General features: G+C 58.9%; 4 protein-coding genes across 7 annotated transcripts in view; 3 read left to right on the forward strand and 1 right to left on the reverse strand.

Moving 5' to 3' along the window:
* The first annotated feature begins 532 nt into the window (after positions 1–532).
* Positions 533–3,439, forward strand: CFAP73 (cilia and flagella associated protein 73). Its single transcript, XM_055706137.1, has 7 exons — positions 533–789; positions 1,569–1,674; positions 1,808–1,912; positions 1,980–2,180; positions 2,302–2,523; positions 2,825–2,983; positions 3,085–3,439. Exons 1-7 carry the CDS (start codon positions 755–757, stop codon positions 3,184–3,186), a joined length of 930 nt encoding a protein of 309 aa, XP_055562112.1. The 5' UTR covers positions 533–754; the 3' UTR covers positions 3,187–3,439.
* A 46-nt stretch (positions 3,440–3,485) lies between these two features.
* On the reverse strand, positions 3,486–9,858 carry DDX54 (DEAD-box helicase 54). Its single transcript, XM_055706108.1, has 20 exons — positions 9,719–9,858; positions 8,912–9,050; positions 8,756–8,826; positions 8,493–8,678; positions 8,343–8,392; positions 8,182–8,223; positions 7,842–7,937; positions 7,595–7,716; positions 7,311–7,372; positions 7,026–7,157; positions 6,495–6,705; positions 5,894–6,028; positions 5,343–5,564; positions 5,180–5,253; positions 4,882–5,085; positions 4,556–4,701; positions 4,365–4,478; positions 4,186–4,290; positions 3,886–3,989; positions 3,486–3,791 (listed from the first exon to the last, which is right to left on the reverse strand). Exons 1-20 carry the CDS (start codon positions 9,758–9,760, stop codon positions 3,571–3,573), a joined length of 2,478 nt encoding a protein of 825 aa, XP_055562083.1. The 5' UTR covers positions 9,761–9,858; the 3' UTR covers positions 3,486–3,570.
* RITA1 (RBPJ interacting and tubulin associated 1) lies at positions 9,856–10,840 on the forward strand. Its single transcript, XM_055701632.1, has 2 exons — positions 9,856–10,031; positions 10,318–10,840. Exons 1-2 carry the CDS (start codon positions 9,856–9,858, stop codon positions 10,838–10,840), a joined length of 699 nt encoding a protein of 232 aa, XP_055557607.1.
* Positions 10,841–11,040: 200 nt separating this feature from the next.
* Positions 11,041–22,782, forward strand: part of TPCN1 (two pore segment channel 1) — a 54,815-nt gene continuing 43,073 nt past the window's right edge. For 2 of the 4 annotated variants that reach the window (XM_055706079.1, XM_055706097.1), the window contains exon 1: positions 17,702–17,810. Coding sequence is in view for 1 of the 4 variants with exons in the window: in XM_055706087.1 (XP_055562062.1) it covers positions 17,699–17,810 (112 nt within the window). In the remaining 3 variants the exon portion in view is untranslated. Of the gene's footprint in view, positions 11,183–11,680; positions 12,977–16,844; positions 17,811–22,782 lie in introns of those variants that run through there. The other 2 variants (XM_055706087.1, XM_055706098.1) reach the window with 2 other exon arrangements.

Genomic DNA, 22,782 nt, shown 5'->3' on the forward strand with positions numbered 1-22,782 from the left:
CCTTCTGAAATACCGCTCCGTGTCTGAGTTGGGAGTTAGTCTGTACCTTGTGGTGTGGTGAGGCTGGAGGCGAGTGTGGGGCTCGGCGAGAGGAGGACAGGGATCGGCTGTGGGAGGTGGGGGGTGGGATGAGAGAGTGCGTAGAGGGTGATGGAGAAGTGAGCGCACACAGGGGATCTGAGTGTGTGTGGAGGGTCCCGGGGGACGTGGCCACACACATGGGGGGAGCAAAGGGGACCTGGCAGCACGCAGAGGGGAAAGGAGGCCCTCCCGGCACCGCGGGCGAAGTGGCAGGGTCTGAGCCGGCCCTGCGCTGCGGGTAGCAGCAGCGCGAGGTGGAGGAGAGCCGAGGAGGTGCGGGAAGGGGCGACCCGAGCACTTGGTGGGACGGTGGTTGGGGCCGGTTGTGCACGGGGGTCCCTGAAGAGGCGTGGAGCCCGAGCGGGGGGTTCGGAGGGGCTGGAGCAGGGTCGGCGGGCTGGGGGGGCTGGAGCGCAGCTGCCGGTGGGACCCCCCCGCGGGCTGGCTGTGAGCAGCCTTGGTGCGGGCCCTGCGCCCAGCTCCCCACCCTCGCACGCTCAGCACGCTCGGAGCGGTGCCCGGAAAATCCCAGGGAGCTTCGGGAACCTCCGGCTGCTCCTGGCAACGGCGTTGTGCCGCCGCCATCTCGGCTGCCCCGTGTTCCAGCTCCTGGGGCCGGCGGCTCAGCGAGCAGCAGGCGCCAGGTGAGACGGCCTGCGACACGGAGGACGACATGCGTGTGGCTGTCCGGGGTCAGCTGCGGCTGCCGTGAGTGAGATCCCTCCGTGTCCCCCGCAGGACAGGCAGCTGCCCACCCGGCTCCCGTGGCAGGTGCTGGAGGCGAGCGAGGGCTTGGCAAGGGGGCCAGCTCACCCTGTCCCCGCTGGTTCACATTCCCATCGCTGGGTCCCCAGGGTGCCACTGCCGGGGGGGGGGGGTCACTGGCTGGGGGCTGGGACCCCAGGCAGGGGGGCTGCGGTGTGTCCCCAGCTGTGGCACCCAGGGAAGGGAGGGCACCCTGGTAAGTGTTGGGGCTCCATCTCCACCCGCACCCCATCCAGAGGTGCCCGCACACTTGGGGTGCCCACGTGCTGCCTGGCACGCTCCCAGGTGGCTTCCACGTGGGTCCCCCCGCCAGGAGCTCCCGCTGCCACCCTTGGGAACGGGGAGCTGCAGAGCCTGTTGCCCAGCTGCAGGCTCGGGGGAGGCAGGGGGATTCCCTGGGGTCTAATCAGAAAGCTGAGGTTGTGCTGTGACTTGACCTTCCCTGGGACACTGCAGTGGCACTGGGGGTCTCACAGTGGGGGGGAGGCTGAAGCAGGAGGGATGGTCAGCAGCAAGGCAGGGGTCAGTAACCTGGGTGCGAGTAGGGATAGCCCTGGCTGGTCACTGACAACCCCTGCGTGCGTGGGAGAGCAGGCAAGGCTCCCGTGCCGAGCCCTGGCAAGCAGCGGTGGTCCCTGGGGGGTCCTGGTCACGCCACAGTGGGTGCTTCCACCTGGGCGCTCCCCACCGGACCACGGTGAGCTCCGTGCAACCTGTGGCAGGATGGTGCCAGCGTGGGATGGTGCCACGCTGCTGCCCTCCACACGCTTGCTGCTGAAGAGGCGGGAGGTGGCAGAGGTGGAGCGGGCACTGCAGAGCCAGCGGGAGGTAAGGGCGGCCCCCAGCCCCTCCACGTGCCCCCTCCCTGGGGGCTGCAGCCTGGCCGTTCGCAGGCTGGCACCCATCCTGCCTTGGGTGCACCGGCATGGGGCGATGCTCTCAGCGCCTGGCAGTCCCACAGGCGTTTCAGCAGAGAATGGAGCGCCTGGCGCAGCGCTGGCAGCAGCTGAGCCAGAGGGAAGAGCAGTTCCGGGATGTCGTCCTTGAATTCGACGAAGTCCTCAAGGTGCCAGGGTAGGGGCCGGGGCTGGGCTGGCCGCGGGGGCCCCGCTGACCCTGTCCCCGCACCGCAGGCTTCGGCGGCGAGGCAGGAGCGGTTGCTGCGGCGGGCAGATGAGGAGCGGGCACAGGCGGCAGGGCAGGGTGCCAAGGCCACCCGCCTGCGCCGGGAGCTTGCGGGGCTGCTGCGGCGCAGGGAGCGCCTGGCCCAGCGCCTGCGGAGCCTCCGCGGCTTCGGTGAATATCTGCAGGGCGTGCTGCCCTCCATGGGGCAGGTGGGTGCAGGGGTCCCTGTGGTGCCAACCTGCATGTCCCCGAGCCCCTTGTGGGGGGTTCAGCCCTGTCCGGAGCAGCCCCCCTACCTCTGCAGCCGCTCAGCCCCCTCCCATTGCCCAGTTCCAGGACGTCCCAGACATGCTGGCCCATTTCGGGGCACTGGCGGGGGTGCGGGCAGCCCTGGCACAACGGGCAGGAGCCAGGTGGGAGCAGCTGGCCCAGCACCGGGCACAGCTCCGGCGGTACCGCGAGGAGGCCAGCAGCAAGCTCCTCTGCACCAACAGTGAGCTGGCCCAGCTCCGCGCACGCCTGGAGGCTGCCCACAGCGACGTGTTCCAGGGGGTAAGGGGGGATGTGGGGTGCCCAAGTACCACCCCAGGGAGAGGGGCAGCAGTACGGGCCCCGAGCGTGCTGCAGAGGGGAGACGCACATCGCGGTGGCAGCGGGAAGCTGGGCTGCGGCCCCTGGGCTGAGCTGGGGGTCCCCATGGGCTCAGCGAGCATCGTCAGCAACTGTGCATGGGGGGATACGCAGCTGGGACCCCCGGGTCCCCCTGTCCCAGCCGGGGGATGTGCAGGGGACATGGGGCAGTGGCTGAGGTGGGGCAGGGATGGGGCTAGGGCTCTCTGCCACTGTCTCCCAGGAGTCCTGCTGGGCCCACATCCAGAGCACGGCCGCCCAGAAGACCCTGCTGCTGGGGCAAGTCAAGCTGGCAGTGCTGCACCTCTTCCAGCTCGCCACCGCACGGCTCAGCATCGGCACAGATGTGGCCCTGGAGGACACCGAGGCCCAGCTGGACATGGTCAGCACAGCCCCTTTCCCTGGGCAGCGGGGCTGGGGGACACAAGGGGACACTCACATCCCCGGGTGGCTGTGAGTGGCATCGGGCTCCCATCTCTGCAGGTGCTGCTCTGCATGCAGGACCTGGCCGCCATCTGTGCCGAGCTGCACCCTGGGCAGCCAGCGCCACGTCCCCACTTGCCTGCAGCCCCCCGCATGCCCTAGCTGTGTGACAAGGCTGCCAGGGTGCCCCCAAGCCAGGAACAGCCCCTGGGGACAACTGCCCGCTCCCAGGGCTGGGGAGAGCCTGCCCTGGGCTGCCACAGGACTCGTGGCACCCTCCAGGGTCGGAGGTCACTCCTGGACAAGTCTGGGAACCCCCGCGGTGAGAGGCAACAGGGATGAAATAAACCCCAGCTGCGAACCCGCAGCACCTGCCTGTTCTCGGACTGTGTGGGGGTGGCCCAAGGGGGAGGAATTACCCCAGGCACGCCGCTTGCAGCAAGGACAAAGAGGAGTCGGGATGCAAAACCAGCCAAATATTTCATGTCTCCTTCCCCGACACCCAGCCCCGGTGTGGGGCAAGCTGCTGGGCCACGGCCCCCTCCCCTACACCCTCTTCCGCAGCTTGCCCTTCTTGGCGGCTCCCACCCGGCGCCCAAAGGCCATCTGCCGCAGCTCCTGCACCCGCTGCCGGTTCCGGGCCTTCAGGCGCTTCAGCCCCCCGCTCTGCAGGAAGCGGTGCTTGGCCGCCTTCTTGCGCTGCTTCAGGATCTGCTGCTTGTTCTTCAGCTCCGAGCGCACCCTGGGGGCTGGGGGCTGCCCGGACCCTGCAGGGGACGACACAGCCAAGGTCAGGCCAGAGGCCAGAGCGAGGTGGTGGTGGGATGCTATGGGGCTCTGTTGCTCAGTCCAGGTACTCACCGTGCCCACGCCCGTGCTTCCCTCTGAACTGCTCCCTGCCACGGCCATCTTCCTCATCCTCGTCCCGCTCGTCAACCTTGTACTTCTGCTTCCACTTTTCATAGCTGGGCCGGGGTGGGTTAAGGGAATGCGTGGTGACTCCCCATCGCACAACCCACCGCGGTGTCTGACCAGCCGCCCTCCCCAGGCCACTGCCCTGGCAGGGATCTCCGGGAGAGGGCACACGGTCCAGCCCCGCTCCCCCTCCCCCACAGCCCTTGCCACAGCACAGGCAGGGAGCAGCACCCGCAGGCAGGATACAGGTTGTTCTTGTAGGAGCTGCTGATGTAGCGCCCACTCTCTGTCCGCACCTTCTTCTTGTCCTCCTGGCCCGTCTGTCCGACGAACCGCTTCTTCTTGCGGTCCCTGTGAGAGAGGGGAGGGTGGTGGGACCCCCAGCCCCAATTCCCCCCTGCAGCCTATGGGCAGGCTCTACTCACCACTTCAGCAGCTGCTTGCTCTTGTTAAGGTTGTGGTTTTCGTCACCCATGAGATCCAGGACGGCTCCAGCTGCCTGCTGCTCAAAGGGGCTGCCCTCAGCGCCCACACTCAGCCTGCAAAGGGCAGGCAATGAGAGCAGCCCCCCGCGCGGGCCGGGACAGGACAGCGGCAGGAGCCCTCCCAGACTCACCCCCTCTCGCTCTCAAAGTCCTTGGGCCGGTAGGGGATGTAGAAGTCCTCGTCCCGCTGCGCCGTCTCCCGTGCCTTTTTCCTGGGGCTGTCTTCTCCCCCTCGGCCCCGTTTTCGCTTTTGGCCCACCACGGTGGAGAACACGTCCTGGAAGGGGACAGTGGAGGGGTTGCGGGAGCCATGTGTCCCCCCCCAGCCCTGCAAGTCACTGCAGCAGCCACAAGCTCTGGCACAGCTTGGGGGCCCCGGTGCTGCCGCTACCCAGCTGAGATGGCCTTGCAGCAGCTGCTGTGTCCACAGCAACCCCCCCAATCCCTGCCCCGTTACCTGAAGGTCTTCCTCCTCTCCTTCTCCTTCTCCCTCCTCAGGCCTGGGGGGGGCTGGGCACAGCCCCTGCCCTTTGAGAGCTGCTGCCCGTTTCTCCTGCTGCCCACGCTGGTACTTCTCAATGAGGGCATGGTCATGGCGCCGCTTCGACCGCATCACGGTGCTGGCCAGCGTCCGGGACGTGGCATTGATCTCAAAGATAGTCTGCGAGCCGCGGTGAGCTGCATGTCCGGCCACACGGACCTTCCCTCCCACCCCAGCCCAGGTGCCTCGTGCTTGAGGAGGGGTCTCAACTCACCGCCTTGGACTTGTAGGTTTTAATGCTGTCCACGAACTTCAGCCTCTCCAGCTCGGTGTCTTCAAAGCGAGCGCCTGGGGAACACGGGCACGGAGAGGGGTACAGATTAGCTCCTTGGCGAGGGGAATGGGCTCCCCCTCCTCAGTGTCCCCGAGGCACTCACTGAAGAGCGGGTGCATGCCCAGCTGGGACACATCCAGGTCCTTCGCCCTCTTGATGGACTCGGGCGAGGGGCCGGGCCGGGACCGCAGGTACTGCTTGTGGGCGTTGTCGGCGACGCGACGCAGGCTCCGCAGCTCCAGCGAGCCCTCATGGTCCGTCAGCAGCAGGCACTCCTCATCATCCACCAGGCTCTGGGGGACACGGCCCAGGACCCCGTCAGCATCTGCAGTCCGGGAGACACTGTGTCACCCCACTGGCATCCACTCTGGGATCGTGGCAGCAATCCAGGATGTCACAGGGCAGAGCTAACAGCCACAGGGAGCTTGGTGGTGTAACATCAGCATCCCCAATGCATGGGCTGTCAGAGCCCCCAGCACCCCATTTTCCCCAGCTGCACCCCAGTAACAAGGGCATATCGCCCCTCTGGGCGAATGCCAACCACAAGACCACGAATTCCAGCACTTAGCCAAGGGTGAAACCAAGTGGCCATGTAGCCAGTGTCCCAGCTTGGACATGCAGCCACGCTACCGCCTGCCACCAGGCCTGCCTTACCAGCGGGCATCTCCTGAGTGCCAGCCAGGACGAGCGGGCGCCCCAGGAAGAGGTGGAGGTCAAAGACGTAGGGCATCTCATCGGGAGCCACCAGCGAGTAGGCAGTGCCACTCCGGCCAGCTCGGGCCACGCGACCTGGCAAGGAGAGGAGGAGAGTGGGAAATCACCCCAGTGCCAGCCCAGCCTGCCCCCACCTGGGCAGGGACCCACTGGTGCCCCTGGGAGCCCACACACGTGACACTGACCAGGTGGGCATGGTGCCAAGGGGCTGTGGGTGGCCGGGGAAGGGGGCAAAGGGGAGCCCACCATGGCACCTCCCTAAAGGGAAGGCACCAGCCCTGCCCCCAAGGCTCCCCGCAGTCCAGCTGGGAGATCAGGGATATTCCTGACACTACTTTGTCCCCAGCCTGTCTCCTGAGATCAAAACAGAGCGACGTCCTGCCCCAAAAGTATCACCACCAAGCCAGGGGCATCGGTGCCAATCCAGCAGACCACAGGGATGGGAAAGGCAGGGGACAAAGGACAGCCCACTCACACTCTCCCTGTCACCCTGAGGGACCGCCAGGTTGCAAGGGCCCCTGCGCAGGGCACTGGCACCCACCGACGCGATGCAGGAACAGCTTGGCCTTGGCAGGGAAGCTGTAGTTGATGACGTTGTCCAGCATGGGGATGTCGAGCCCACGGGCGGCCAAGTCGGTGACCAGCAGCACCGGGCACTTGCCCTGGGCGAACTTGGCGATGTTGATCTTACGAGCGGTCTGGTCCAGCGAGCTGTAGATGTGTGTGCAGCGGATGCCCTGGGCCGTCAGCAGCTGGGGAGGAGGGAAGAGACATCAGATCCTCCCTGGACATGCACCCTCAGCTCCCAGGGCCCCAAGACCCCAGGGTGTCCATCCAGACCCCCAAATCCCACTGTGCTCCCGCCTCTCTTCAAGGGGCAGGTGGATGCAGCACCTCCATGACCACATACGCCAGGATTTCTCCTTCAATCCAGCGAAACGGAGGCAGAGACTCCAGCAGGGACATGCTCACAGACACAGGCACCACATGGGTCTGGAAAGGGGTCCTAGGCACCCCCCTCAGCCTGCCCTGTCACAGGGGTACACACTGGGCACCCCCAAATGCCACTTGCCTCCTTGAGATACTCTGTGTGGTGCTTGGTAGCCACAAAGACGACTGTTTGGTCCTGGGGCTTCACCACGCTCCGGAGCAGGTGGAGCAGCACGGCTGGTTTGTCGTCCCCACGCACGTGGAAGAAAGCCAGCTGCAAAGGGAGGGCAGAGCTCAGCCCCTCGGCATCACCATGCCAGACACTGCCACCCCTTGTCCCCTCCTCACGAGCCTGGAGCCACTGCAGGGTGGCTTGCAGGGGGCGGGGGACACAAAGCCCGTCTTGAGCCCCCCTGGCCCCTCTCACCTTGAGCTGCTCGCTGAGCTTGGACTCCACATCCAGACGGATCAGCATCGGCTCGGTGAGACCTGTGGGATGCGGTGACATGCAGGACATGGGCTGCACGTGGATGTGCTACTGGGACCTGCCCCACCCACCCATGGCTTGGAGTTGCCCCCTTGGCCCAGCATTAATCCAGCCTGGGTTTGCCAGGCCCGGGCCCAGCAGCTGCAGGAACGTGCCACGTCCCTGTCCCCAGGCTCTTCTCTGGTCCAGTCCCCCCTGGCCACCATCTGTCCCTTGGTCCTTACCAGCCCGGGCAAACTCAACAAGCAGCTTGGGCAGCGTGGCGGAGAAGAGGACGGTCTGGTGGCAGTCAGGGAGCCGGGCAATGATCTCCTGGAGCTGCTCGGCAAAGCCCATCTCGAACAGCCTGCAGGGGAGGGGACAGGGGACATGGGAGTGCCTGCCACCCCCCCGGGCGCCTCTCTCCCACCATCCCTCACCCCACTTGCAGGGACACTGCCAGCCCCGGGGACCCCCCTGCGCCCCGCTGACCTGTCGGCCTCGTCGAACACCACGTACTCCACGGTGTGCAGCTTCAGTTTCATCTCCACCGCCACGTGCACCAGGCGTCCAGGGGTGGCAATGATTCTGTAGGGACAGAGCTAGTGATGGGACCCGGTGGGGGGGGACACAGCGTCCCCACACCAGCCGGGGTGCAGGCCCCAAATCCGACTCAAAGAAGATCCGATGGAGACCCCCTTGTTCCCCATGTGGAGCACAGGAAGATGCTCCAAGAGAACACCAGGATGTGTCCACCAGTGGTGTCCCCCGATGGTGGGTGGCTCTCGGGGGCCACTTCCCCACCAGGTCCCCTCCTCACGCCCCCACTCACATGTCAGGGTTCTCGTGCAGGGCGGCAAACTGGTCCTCCATCCTGCGAGAGCGGGGAGAGGCTGGGGCGGCACCAGGCAGCAGGCGGCAGCTCAGCCCCTCGCCAGCTTTTGGGGAGGCTTTAGGGAAGCGGGGACCGGTGGGGACATGGGGACAGCTTACTTGTCTCCTCCCAGGATCAGGGCTGTCTTCAAGCCTGTGAACTTGCCCAGCTGTGGGGTGAGAAAGAACCATGTTGGCGGGGGGGGTAAAAGCAAACTCCTTGCCCCCACTGTCCCCATTGTCCCCAACCACCCCCGTTGTCCCCTGTACCTCCTTGGTGAACTTCAGGGTCTGCAGGGCCAGCTCACGGGTGGGTGAGAGGATGAGGGCACGCGCCCCGGCCTGGCTGGGCCCCTTCAGCCGCTCGAACATGGGGATGAGGAAGCAGGCTGTCTTCCCGCTGCCCGTCCGCGCCATCGCCACCACGTCCCGGCCGCGCAGGATGGCGGGGATGCTCTGTGAGACATCATTGTCACCGTCACAGTCCTGCCACCACTGCCCCGGGGTGGGGACCCCCCACTCCCCACGCTCACCTTCCTCTGGATGGGGGTGGGCACCTTGTAGCCCTTCTTCATGATGCCCTTGAAGACGGGGTAGCTGAGGCCTGTGGGGATGGGGACAGGTGAGGGGGCGTGGGCAGGAGGGGACGGTCCCCATCCCAGGGGCAGCTGTCCCCTCCCTGCACGCACCCATGGACTGGAAGCCCCCGGATTTCTTCTTCTTCTGGTTCTGGGCCCGCACCATGGCCCGCGTGTCTGGCTCAGCGTCGGCGCCATCGTCCTCGTCCTCCTTGGCGGCAGGGAAGGCGGGCAGCGGGGCCGTGGGGACCTGGGGACAGCAGGGGGACATGGCTGCGGTGATGGGCATCCCGCGGTGCCAGGGCACTGTGGCTCTGCACTGCCGGACCGGCAGGCAGGGCACCAGCGCTGGGGACTCCCGGTGGCACTGGGGACACCCGCACTGGCCCACTGGCACTGGGGACGCCCGGTGGCACTGGGCACACTGGCTTTGGGGACAGTGGCACACAGGGACTAGTGACACCAGTACCGGGGACACTGGCACATGGGACCAGTCACTGATACCAGGCACAGAAGCACACAGACTGGGGATGCTGGTACGGGGGATACAGGCACATACCGAGGATACCGGGCACAGGGGACACCGGCACATGGGGACCGGGAACACCAGTACCGGGGCACAGGGGACATCAGCACCGGGCGCACTGGGGACACGACACACGGGACCGGGAGCAGCGGTACCGAGGACACCAGCACATGGGAACTGGGCGCACCGGTACCGAGAACACCGACACATGGGGACTGAGGCTCACCGGTACCGAGGACACCGGCACGGGGGGCACCGGACATGCCGGCGCCAGGCACGGGGGCGCCGGTACCGAGGACACCGGCACACGAAGACTGGGCGCACCAGCACAAAGGACACCGGCACGGGGGCACCGAGCGCACCGAGACCCTCCCCCGCCCCCCCCCCCGTACCGGCGCTCCCTGGGGCTGGCGGCGGGCGCGCGGCGGCGCCATGGCGGCGGCGGAAGCACGCGGCGCGGGCGGGACCGGAAGGGGCGGGGCCGGGGCCTCCCCGCCCCGGGCAGCGCGGGGCCACGCGGGTGGCGGGGATGGGTGACTCCGCTCCCGCAGCCGCTCGGCAGCCCCCGCGGGGCCTCCGCCGGGCACGGGCGTCCTTCGTGGACGAGTCGCTGTTCGGCAGCCCCGCGGGTGCCCGCCCGCCGCCGCCCGGCTTCGCGCCTCCCTGGGCGGCCCGCGGCGGCCCCCGGCCGAGGAGCAGGTGCAGGTGAGCGGCGGCCCCGAGCGCTCCCGCCGGCCCCGCCCGGCCCGCTGTCCCGCCGTCTGGGGGCTCGCTCCGCGTCGGTGCCCCCGGGGGAGCGGCAGCGGGGCGGGGGGCGCGGCGGCCCGGCCCCTCGGTTCCCCCGGCGCGGGCGAGCGGGGCGGCGCTGGGCTGGCCCCGGGTGGCCCTCGGCAGGGCCCGGGGCGCAGCTCAGCGTCCCGCCGGGAGCCGCGGGGCTGCCGTTGCCCGCTCCGGTAACCGCGCGGCTTTCTCTGCTCGCTGCCCCGTGCAGGCCCCGGAGCCACACGCCGTCCTTCTGCGACGAGTCCCTCTTCGGTGCCCGGGCGCCGCGGATGAGGGAAGCAGACGTGGCCAAGCTCCATCCGCTGCTCTGGAGCCCTCCGCCCGCCCCCCAGGACCAGCCCGGCCTGGCCGCCCGCTCCCGGGGGACCCCCCTGAGAGCCGCCCACCCGCCGGCTCCTGCCTCTCCGCCGACAGCAGGCTTCGAGACGAGCCCAACGGGCAAGTCCTGCGGCTGGAAGCGGCCCGAGAGCAATTCTTGCTCCACAGGCCGGGGTGCTCCCGGCAGAGGCCGTGCCCAGTCTCTCTGCTGGCTGAGCACCCCCTCCGACGGGCTCCACCTGGCTTCAGACAACCTCAAGACAGAAAAGTGTAGAAAACGGAGCCCCGCGACAGCCCCCGTGACCCCCCCAGGCCCTCTGATGAGGGGTCGGTCAAAAAGCGTGTCTGGACCCTCTCTGGCCAGCAGCTCCAAGGCAGCGGGTGGCTGCAAACCCAGGCCTCCCTGGAAGTGAAGCCAAATGTCCCTCTGGGCATAAATACAGCCTTAGCCTACCCGAGACATCCCAAGTCCGTGAGGACCCCGGGCCTTTCCATGGCTGGAAACGAAGGACGAGGCTGCTCTGTGCTGGAGGACGAGCCAGTGACCTCCCTGTGCAAGGCTCAACCCTGCAGCACCAGAGCGGGGCAGCCCTGGTGGTAACAGCAGCTTCTGTTGACTGACTGGTGGTTGCCAGATGAAGCAACAAGTTGGGTTCCTCCCGTCCAGGAGGTCCAGCTGGGAAGCCAGAACAGCAGGAAGGAGGACTGCCTACAGTGGGGGTCCAGGGCCTGTCTGGGAGAAGGACCAGGCACAGGTACACCTACAGCTCGGCGGGGTCAGGCAGGGCCGGAGCTCAGCTGGAGCTCCCACACCAGCGAGCAGAGGGTGCTGCCACGGTGGGGGTCCCAGGCGAGGCTGACCAGGGCAGTTAAGGTCTGAGGATCCTGACGGGGACCTCAGTTGATCGCTTCTGGGGAGAGGAGTCCTGCTGACTCCTGCCTGTCGCGTACAATCACAGGGTGGCTCTTGCTTGACGGGACTGCAGGAGATCTCTAGTCCGAGCTCCTGCTCAAGGCAGGTGAGCTGTAGGCTCAGGCAAGGCTGCTCAGGGCTTTCCCAGTCACGTGGTGGAAACCCTTGGGGACAGAGGCCACGCAGCCTCTCTGGCACGTGCTCCAACTGCTTGAGTGTCCTCAGGGTGAAAAGTTTCCCTTTATCTCCCATCAGAGCCTTTCAGTTTCAGTCCTCTCATCCTGCTCTGCACCTGAGCACAATGCTTGGCTCAATCCTCATAGTCACCTCCTCTTTGCAGGTCTTGGGAGGATGCTCTGGGCCCCCCCTGAAACCATCCCTTCTCCAGGCTGAGCGAGACCCGTTCTCTCAGCCTCTGCGCACAGGATGTGTGCTCCAGCCCTGACCGTCTCGGTGGCTGTCTGCTGGCTTTGCTCCGTTTCATCCATGGTTTAATGGTCTCCTTTGGCAAGGAAGGAGAAGGGAGGATAAGCACAGAGGTGACGAATGGTACTGCCCTGCATCTTGCTGGTGGTGGGATGTCCCCAAGCTGGATGGGGTTTGTGACAGAGAAGGATCTGCCGCAGAGATTTCAGCAGCTTCTGGTGGTGAGGACCTGCGGAGTGGACATGTAATCCTATGGTTTGTATGGAGGGTTGAGGTGCTCTCACAGCAACGCCATGCTCGTCACCAAATAAATGGTCCAAAGCAAATCTGCTGGGGCCTCATGTTTGGTCCGTGGGGTGCTGCTGTGCGATCTGGGCACAGCTAGCATCTCTAAAGGTTGTCTGAGCAAAGCAGTTCCTCAATTTTTCCATTCCTGAGGTGGGAAGGAGCAACTTGGCCTGTAGGAATACAGGTAGGGAGACAGACAAAGGAATGGGCCGGGTGATCTGGGGTTTGCAGCCAGTGTCACTGCTCCCCTGGGAAGGGAGGCTGTAGTGACGAGCCACTGAGGTCAGGGAACACAGGGGAGTTGCTGGGAGTTTGCTAATTCCCTTCCACACAAAGGGAAATATTTTTCTCAAATTCACCCAAGGACAAACAAAGCCAGGTTAAGGGCATCTTTCTGCCCCCAGAAATTATTTTATTGCCACCTTGAGCAGCAGGAGGATTGGGCCTTGACCCGCTCCAGCAACATCGAGGGCACTGAAGCTAGGAAGGCCAGCCAGGAGCCTGCACTTCTGGTCCAGTCCTGTTGGCAAGAAAGGTTATTCTTGCTTTTGAAAGAACAGAGCTCAACCTAAAACGGTGAGGCATGTTGCCGTGCCACTGCTCTAGTGTCTTCTGTCCCTGACAGCCAGCCCTGGCAGGCTCGGGCCTTAGTGCAAGTGCTATCTCAGTTAATGCTTGTAATCTGGGAGAGCTGAGCCCCAGGGGAGCAAGCAGCCTTGCTGGGAGGAAAAATGGAGGACAGGATGGATTTTGTGCTTATTTCTTGGCCTTCTTGCCTCCCTTTTTCTTTGTGTTCGACGTGAGGAATGTCTGGAACAAGCAGCTTTTCTGGATGCGGGTGGCAGCACAGGTCGTGGCCGTCTCCCTCACATCCCGCTCGTTCTCCTGCTGCATTCAGCACTCCTCAGTCCAGGAACAGTAGGTAAGCACAGTGTGTTTCTCCTTTGGGGCCAAGCTTTTTCCTTTGTGCAGACAGCATGAAGTGCCTCTCGCTCAGCCTGGCAAGACAGCAGATGCCAAGCTTGAGGGCCTTCAGCAGGTTCTCCCTGCACATCCCTACAGAGGTATCCTTTTACATATCTCAAATCCATGTAGAACTGAGCTGCTGAACTGAGTTCGTGGCTGCTGAACTGATCCTTCCCAAAGGGACCAAAAAAGGAAATGTGCCTGAACGGGACTTTTTAAGAGGTGCCAGGTCCAAAGACCTTCATGACCCTTTGAAGCTGCCCCCCTCCCCAGCTTCCCTACCTTGCAGACAGCCTCCATCCTCTGACGGGGCCTCTGAGTAAGGCACATGCAGGTCAGAGCCTGCTTTGCCACCATGCTGAAGAAAATGCCACACTTGTGTGGTTTGGATGGGGCTGAGCCTGAGCCAAGAGCTTTGCTGAAAAGCAGATTCTATCAGTAGTGCTGTGACCCAGCTAATGCTGTGAGCTGTTGGCTGTGTGGGAAGAATCAGGCCGTGTCCACCTGCAGAAGGCTGAGGATGGATAGTCTTGGTGGCATTGGGCAGTGATTTATTCCTTGCCCACTGCACTAGAGAGCCACATAGAGGAGGAAGGTTTGAGGAGCCAGCATTTCTGGGGCTCAGTACTCCAGCCACCCTGGCAGATAGGAAGGAAGAATAACGACGTCATCAAAAACCTGGGAAGGTGAGGATGCTTAGAGTAGCTTTCAGGTCTCTCCCTACACTTTGCATTGCGGCAGTCCAGCAGCTCTTCTCCGCTTGGGTGAAAACTGTAGGGATGTGGAAGCAATCAGGGCCTTCTCAGAGGAGGTGCTGCAGATGCTGATGTGAATCTGAGCCTGTTCAACTTCACCTGGATGTTGGTACAGTGACATGCCAAGCTGTTAAAAGCCCGCAGGTCTTAGGAGGGCTGGCAGAGAAACCGAAGTGTAATTTGGACACTAGATGGAGACAAGAGGGTTAAGGATTGACACAGAAGCGAAAGCCCCGTTCCCTAGCAGCAGGTGGATGAATCAGATCCAGTGAGGCAAGTCATCAGCAAACTAGGGTAACTGCCCCAAAATCTAGGCAGCAGAAAACTGCTGAATCCGAAAGCAGGACACACGCTGGAGTACTTGAAAGATGAAGCCTCTTAAAATGAAGATATTTTTCTCTGAAAAACAAGTTGACAGTGGCTGGTATGGCCAGGGGTAGCCTGTTTACCCCCACTGCAGTGTTCAGGCTCCAAGGAATCAACAGGGGAAGCTAAAGCCCAGCACATCAGCCACATGCTTTCCTGGCCCAGGTTGTCATGGAGGGCTCCCAGGCCATCAGGAGGTCAGAACTGGCTCTTCCTCACTATTTACACCACAAGGACTATGTCAGTTAAAATATAAGTGCGTATAAATGGGTTACCTGGATTTTGTACTGTGGTTTTCACTCAGTTTGATGCCTTACTACTGCCCTGGCCTCTTTGTTTTACCAGACCTGTGCAGCCCACACAAAAGCAAAAGATGCTCTGTTAGTGCTGTGGGCTGCCCTGCCTGCAGGAGGCTGGTGCTTGTGTGGAGCAAACGCCAAGTCTGAATAAAACGAGGTGGGGGAAATGTTCAGTTGTTTCTTAGCTCCAGATTCACCCTGTTCAGTGTCACTGATGCTCAGCTCAGGTGAGATTTGTTGATAACGAGGCCTGAAGCACAGCTGGGTTTCCTGCCTGCTGCTCATTTCTCATTTTTCCATCTGCTGAGCACTGTGATAAATCACACCCCACCTTTGACTCAACTCTGACTCTTTGTCTTGTGTCTCTCAGCAAAGTACTAGCCAATCTGTGAACTGTTACCTTCCAAAATTGGCTGCATCCAGCCCTAGGTGCTACAAACTATAAAAGATGGGTTTATGTGTGGGCAGTAATTACGTTTGCTCTGCTTAGCCCAAACCAGCTCCCTTCTTTATCAACACGTGCCTCACCCAATCTGCGGTAGCCTCACTGTTCTGTGTTCTGCCTGGCATGCAGTGCCTCCAGACTGGCACAGTGCTTTGCAGGGGTGGTTTTAGAGTTAAGTCAGTGGATGGGGAGAAAAGGTGGTTCTTCGAGTAAGCTGCTTGCTTGTTGGTTGGAATTGCGTTGCCACAGGGCTGCTTCCCACTGAAATCAGTGGAGCATTGTGATGGAGTGGGTACACTCCAAAAACCAGCATGTGTCCCGCCAGCAGCTGACAGGAACCTGTAGCAGGCAGCAGCCTGACCTGACGGCACTATGGCAGGTTTAGTCGTCTCCTGCAGTACTTTTTCTGCGAGCTAGTGCTGATTCTCAGTGCTCCAATACAAGCGTATTGTATTGCATCCTTAGGTACCGAGTGACCTGCTGTAGCTCAACACACTCATTCAGGTAGGCCGCAGCTCCCGCTTCTGCTCTTTCACTGATGCCCGCTTGGTCTGCAGATCTTTAAGTCTTTTGGCCAGTTCTTGCAAGCTCTTTTTTGAGATCTCTCATCACATTGTCCTCTTTGTAAATCCAGCCCAGGAGGATGACACTAGGAAAGAAATACCACTGAGAAGGGGAGGGCATGGCGAGGCATCTGGTGGGCAGAAGAAAGGCTCCTTTGCAAAGGTGTTGGTAATTTAAGACTGGACACCTCTGCTCTGGTAGAGAGAGAGATGCTCCAGAGGCCTTACCTGCCCATTCATAACCCTGCCAGGAGTCCTGCTGGTGGCAGAATCAATCAGAGCCACCAGCCAGAGCCTGGTGGATTTATCAGGCAGGGTTGGGCGCTCTGCTCAGTGGGCTGCCAAGAGAGAGAGATGCTCAGCTTGGACCAACACACAAATTTATTCATCACACACCGGGCCCCTCACTTCCCGCTTGAGAATGCTCACCTCATCAGAGATGGACGTAATTCTGGGGTCTTGGGAGCGTTGCCTTCAGCTGATGGAGGGCCCTCGGCCCTTGGTGGCTCCTGCTGTACCTGCTGCCTCTTGGGGCCGGGCCGCCCCTCCTCAGCGCCCCCCCTCTTCCGTGCAGCCACCTACGCCCCGCACCGGGGCCTGGGACCGGGAGCACCTCCTCGGGGCGAGGCAGGGGGCAGCGGGCGGCCCGGCCCGGGGCTCCTCTCAGGGTGGGCCTGGGCGGGCTCCCGCCCTCCGCCCGCGTCCCGCCGTTGCTAGGTGACCGCTCCGCTCACCTCCGACCCCCAGGGCGTGGCCTCAACACAGCCAATGGCAGTCCTGGCTCCTCTCCCCAGAGCCCGCCCTTCCCGTGGCTGAGGCGTGATGTTATTAGCCCATCGCCACCGCGAGCCAATCAGCATCTCTGTCCGGTCGAAGGGGCAGCGCCGCTGCCCAATGATGAGAGCAGGAGCGGTAGGGAGGAGGAGGCGGGAATAATCCGGATCCTCTCGAAGAGGGGCCGGAGGGCCGGTGGTGGGCGGGGCGGGGAGGGTGCGGCGCGTGGATTGGCGGGACTGAGGGAGGCCGGGCCTGTCCGGGAGCGGCCTGCGCCGCCGCGGCCAATGAGAGGCGGCGGGGCGGGGCCGCGCGCGCCGGGCGCTGAGGAGAGGTGTCGCAGCGGCCGCGGGCGCCGGTTCGGCGGGGCCGGGCCGTGTGCGGGTGCGCGGCGGCGGCGGCGGGGGGGGCCGGGGGTCCGCAGACCTGAGGGGCTGGCGGGGGCGGCCTGGCTGGCGGGCTGGCTGGTGAGCTGCCCCAGCGCTCCGTAGGAGCCGGGGAGGGGGCGGCGGCGGGGACGGTTTGCGCGGGCCGGGGGCGGCGGGGCCGCGGGGAGCCACGGAGGGGGATCAGGGCCTCCGCAGCGCGGTGACAGCGCCGTCTCGGCGTCCCTCTCTCCTAGGCCGCGGGAGGAGCCCGGTCCCGGCAGCGCTGTCTGCCCGCCCAGCCGTCGGAGTCCGCTTCGAAGGCTCCCGGCCCTCGGTGCTTGCCTGCGGGTGCGGGGGGCCCGGCCCGGGGCCCGAGCTCGGCAGCGGCGCGGCCGGCCCGTTGCGGTGGGAGGTGCGGCCTCCACCGTGACTCCTGCCTGCCGTCGCCACGGCCTGCACGGAGAGAGACGGGGGAGCGACAGCCGCGTGGCAGCACCGGCTGTGGAGCGTCCCTGTGACGTTGTCCAGGGCCTGCCTGGCTTTTCCTCACCTTTTACAGAAATCTGTGACCTTGTGACAGTGGCATCACCCATTAAAAAAGCCACCGGGAGCTTCATGTGTGCAGACTCAAAGTGGCCTCTTTTTGTCCCTCTTTCCCCTCCCCACCTGAAGTCAAGGCATTTTGGCATGGCTGGGGAAAGAGCCATGTGTGACGGTGACACTTAGCACCATGCCCGCTCCAGATGCATCACGCCTGCCTGCTTCTTGTGCTGAGCGGTCAGGAGTTTGTCCAGAAGCACTTTCTTTTGCTTACGAGCTGTGCACTGACTGGAATAGGCGGCCCAGACCTAACTTTCTGAATTTAACTTTTGCATAAATATTGCCATTGACTCTAGCGTCCTGTGCTGCTTTTTGAAAGCAAGTAACTAGATCCTTTTTTGAACTGTGGTCTCTAGAGATGGGTACACATACCTTTATATTCTTATGTCCAGAAGACATCCCTGATGGAAGACTTTCTGGGGACAGTTTTTGACATAACTGTTTTACGAGCGGAACTGAAAAAAGCGTTATTTAAAGTTTGTGGAGTAGGAGCCTCTGAAGGGACAGGATGGCTGTGAGCATGGATGATGACGTTCCCCTCATCCTCACCCTGGACGAAGGTGGAAGCAGCGCCTCAGCCCCTCTTGATGACCTGGATCGGGAGGAGCTGCCTAACGAAAGTAAGATCACTTTGTCATTGTTTCCTGCCCACTGTGATAGCCTTGCTTGTTTTTCTCTTTGCAGTGGCTGTTCTTTCTTGTGCTTGCCAGGACCTGGAACTCTCAGAGCTCTCATTCAGTGTCCCAGTGGCTGCCTGAGAAAATCAGATCAGGAAGTTGCTTATTGTGTTGCTTGTTTACTCACAGCACCCGTGCTATGCTCAGGGGGTGGAGGACGCTGAGAGGACGGGTCCTACCGATGCTCTTTCTAACACACATTTTTTGTGGTTTCCATGTAATAACCTGTGATTTGTTGTCCTTAAGCTCAACTATCCTTTCCTGTACGTTGGGCCAGAGCGTCTCCTTTTCTTGGCACTGACCTGCTGTGCTGTAGCACTGGTCTGAACTGTCAGGTGCAGCGGCTGCAACTACCTCACGTAGTATTTTCCTAGTGCCATAAAGTATCTGTCCTTTGCAACTGTTGTTTTGCCTATTTCTAGGTTACATTCTGATTTTTGCAATAGGGAAAGCGATACGTGTTGATAAATGCCTTTAACATCTTTATTGTATTCTTATCAAGGAACCTGAAGTAATTTTAGACAATGTATTCACACTCATGTTAGCCTAGGGTATTTAGTGGGACAGAGCTAGCCTCTGAGCATTGGGAGGGGGAAAAGTCACCATCTCTTAGAAGCATTGCTTTCCGGTATATCTTCATTAAAGCCATTGCCCTGCAGTAGGTGAGGTTGGAGCAGCAGATGTGTTTGAGCATGTTCGGTGAGTTTCCATGTTATACCACACTGAATGTATTAGAGCAGTTTTGTTCAACAGATCCCTTTGACTTCCAATTGACATTGCAGGTGTATGCACAGGTCTTGTGATCATGTTCAAGCCCTTCTGTCACAAGCTTAACATTTGTAACAAATAAATTGTTTCCTGGCCTGGCATCCCTTTTTTCTATGTTATACCTCTATTCCATACTGCCTCTGTGAGTCTGTGATTTGATTTCTCTCTTGCGATCAAATGGATTCCCTTAATTTTCTCCTTCTGTGACTTCCTGGGCCAGTAGCTAATTTCTGATAATCAAGATTCTTCCTGCCTCTTCCTCCTCCTCTCCCACCTCTGGCATATGCATCCCTGACCAAATTGCCCAGTTGACTTCCTCTGAGCTGTGCTGCATCATTGCTCTATTGCATCTGTTTCTCTTAAAGTTTAGCTCTCTAAGTTAAATAGAGGAGAGAATGCTTCATCTGTCCACTGGTGTATTTATAGGCTTTCTTGTGACTAACTTTAATCACTCTTCTCTCATCTTTTTCTTCCACTCGCCTCCCATCCCTTTAAAGAAGTTGTGTGAGGTTTATAATTTGGGTAGAGCTAACATGGCTGTGTTAAAAGCACAAGCATGAGAATGATTGTATTAATAAATAAAACTATTCCACAATCTGCTTCTCTTGAAATACAGGGAGATTGTTTAGGGACCAATTTCGTGCTTCTTAGAAGATTGCTGTGTGGTTTTTGAGAATTCATTTCCTGGAATTCTTTGAATGAAGTGTCTCTTGGTATTGAAGAACCCTTATTTTGCTATGTCTTTTAATCACTGTTAAAGCTGAATTTGCTGAAAAAATATAAAGCTTATTCAGTGCAAGTGATACTGAATGATACGGAGCCTTCTGAAGTCAGTGGGTACTGCAGGGGCGGGATGAAAGATTAGAAGAGGAAGGCTGGCATAAACAACTTGAAAGGCACATTTATCTCTGAGAAGCGGGAAGCTTAAATTAGTGAGCAGACTAATGCCATCGTTTGCAAAAGTAAGCTTGCTTAAAAAACAGAACATGTAGTCCAGCTTTCCTCCTTGCTTGCAAAGAAAACCGACTGTGAAATGCAGGAAAGTTGTGTCTCGTGGAGGCTGTGAGGAATTCAAATGTTTCCTCTCCGCTTGGCCTCCACTTCTCAGCTGAGGACTGAAATGACGTTAACAAACTGTATAGTTTCACGTTTTTCTTCAGAGGCTTGTCTCTTTCCGGCAAAAAGAGTATGAAAAGTCCTTTTCAGGATAGGGAAAGCCTGCCAGGGTGATGATGAGGGCATGGAGACAGGGAAAATCAGGATGCTGTTGCTTTCTGGTTTTGTCTTCCTTATGCCTAAACTCTCATAACAGAATATTCAGCCAGAATTTGGAGGAACAGCTCACTTGTTACTGTGCCTGTCCATCGACACCTAGGAATTTGGTGGCAGGTGACACAAAGAACACAAAGCTTCTATTTAAGTGTGTCCCCAGACGCCAGCTGGGACTGTTTGCAGTGAAGGACCCATCATTCTCTTCCCAGGTGACACCGAGGGAAAGACAAAGTGGGTGTAACAGCCCTTATGTTAAATCATGTGTCTGAGGTTGATAATAATTAAGTTGCACTCTTGTCCTGTGTTGCTGTGTCAATGAACCTCTCTAAATTTTCATCCATATTCTAGCCTGTCAGAACAGTCTCACTAACTGCTGTGTTATCAGTGGGATTTCAGTAGCTCAGAACTCATGGGTTTTTTTAAAATACTTGATCCATGACGTAGCTTTGTTACAGCCAGGTCCTTAGATAAATGTATTTGTATTTTGGACTCTTGGTGTTAATTGTCTGGAAATACAAGTTACTGTGTTGAAATAAGTGGTAACAGGGTTTTCTGAAAGCAAGTGTGTTGCAGATATAAAAAGAAAGGACTAAAGTGCAAAAGGGTATTCCTTTCTGAACGTTGCAGAAGAGTCCTCTTCTGGGTAAGTGAATGTCTTGGGGTTAGAATAAAAGAAAGCTAAATGAGAAAACTGTGTGGAAAATTACATTCTTAAAGAAAATGTCCGGCTGCAAAAATTAATCACCCTAATCGTACAGCTTTTAAGCACTTAATGGGAGAAAATACTTGCACGGGGAGGAATATTAAAATTCTGCCTTCCTTGGCTTTTGCTGGGATACATGTCTTGTGGGGACCTTCCGTATACAGCCACAGTGAAAGGTCAGAATCCTGCAAAGTTGATGGGAATTCAGGCCACATCCAGAAAAATGTGGTCCCTGTGGTACCGATGGTTTTCTGTCTACAACATGTAGGACTGTGGTACTGGGTAATTTTTCTTTCAAGCTCCAACAGCTGAAGGAGACAGAAGTGCTTTCGTCACTTGAATCCACGCTAATTAATATGATGCTGCCCTTCCCTAGTACATCTTATCTGAGAATCTCCGAGTGCTGTACACGCTCTAATTAAGCTTCCCAGCACCTGTCTGAGGTGAATGACTAACTGAATTTCTGTAGAAGGGAAGAACAGGGATGCAATCCTTGCATGACCTTTCCCAAAATCACCTACTGAAAACGGTGAGGTAACAGGGGTGTAGCGATTTCCCTTCCTTTGCCCAAACACCTGGGAAGCAGCATTTGAACAAGGTTCTCAAAATATCTCGAAGCGAGAGGTATATTTTCCTGTATACAAAGGTAGTGTGGATAGCCTTGAAACTCTAGGACAGTGTCTCTCCTTGAGCTGATGGGAACTATAAGCAATACATGAATGCATATTGATTTATCCTGTATTAGATCAGATACAAGATTCTCCTTTGCCTCCTGCATGGAAATTGCTGTAGCTTCAAGTGGAGTTTCAGTTGTGTTCAGAGCAGAAAGTACAGCTCAAAGTGTTGTACAGGGAACAATATGATATTGTATGTCTGTTTCTCCCACATAATGGATTATGGCAAGTGGAATAAGTCATCTTTAAACTCTGGGTTTTTACAAGAAAGCAACAGCGTCTGCTATTGAGGTAAAAATGAATTATTGTTTATGTGTGGGGAGTGGGGGGAGCAACTGCAACAGTGAAGTGCGATGTTTTCTAGAAGGATTGTTGGGAAATGGGAAGTTAAAACTTTGAATGTTGAGGTTTCAGCTGAGCCTTTGCAATCTCATTTTCTGCTGCCTGAAGAGTAAATTGTCAGGAAAACCAGAGCCAGCCTGGCCTTTTATGCTAGATGCAGAATTGTTGGCGCGCGTGCCCCCGTGCCTGTGCACTGCTGTGAAGGAGCAGCTGGCCCAAAGCACGTAAAGAAAATGACATCTCACTGTTGGTGAGTTGCTGCCCAAGTTGGAAGGGCTGCCCCAGGTGTGTTGGTGAGGAATGTGGCTGGGGGTGACTGGCTCTGGGACTGTGGGTTGTGCCTGTAACACAGGGAGTGATTTGTGCTGGGCTTGCTGGAACTGCTGGAGGGAGGGCCTCTTGCCTCCTTCTGCACCTCGGCCCCGCTCCTTGCTGAGATGTATGAAGAGGCTTTCAGCAAAGCTGTTCTTTTTGTCATAGGCGGATGCAAACTCACGTGCTGGTCCTAAACACAGAGTCTAATTACAGCTTTAATAGATGTTATGTATAACAAACTCATCTTTTTCTAAAAAAAAAAAATAATAATTTACTAATCCACAGGTAGGCGTATGTTTTTGGCGGTTGCCCAGGACTGGGGGCAGTTAATGTTGTTCTTTAGAGGCATAGGAACTGCCTGGATTTTGATGCATTCGGTAACAGTTATCGTTCTCTTCCGTGTTAGATCTGGTTCCAGAACATGTTTGTATCAGCAGTGAGAGAAAATAAGTCTGCTCACATAGTCCTCAGCTTCAGCTCATCTGGTCAATGAGTCTCTGCTTTTTTAACATCTCTGTTGCCTTCTTCCTACTGCCACTTCCCTTAGTTCCATCCGTGGATGAAAGAGATTTCCAGGTGTAAAACAAGTGTACGTTTTCTGATGGGCTGAGGGAGCAGAGAATAAATACCTGACCTTTGGGGGAGTGCTGCAACCACACAAACTCTTGGTAGCTGTGCTTTGTGAGGAACCACCTTAATTGCTGTGAAAGCATTCTGGCTCTGCTACCTTTGAAGGAAAATAAGTGTTTTAAATGACAGCCATCTAGTAGATTTAATAAATCCTTCAGGATCTGTAGTTTTTGATCCTTGTGTGTAAGTAAGGATTTCAAAGATGGTTATT

This window comes from Falco cherrug, chromosome 1 (assembly GCF_023634085.1).
Source record: "Falco cherrug isolate bFalChe1 chromosome 1, bFalChe1.pri, whole genome shotgun sequence".
NCBI lineage: Eukaryota > Metazoa > Chordata > Aves > Falconiformes > Falconidae > Falco > Falco cherrug.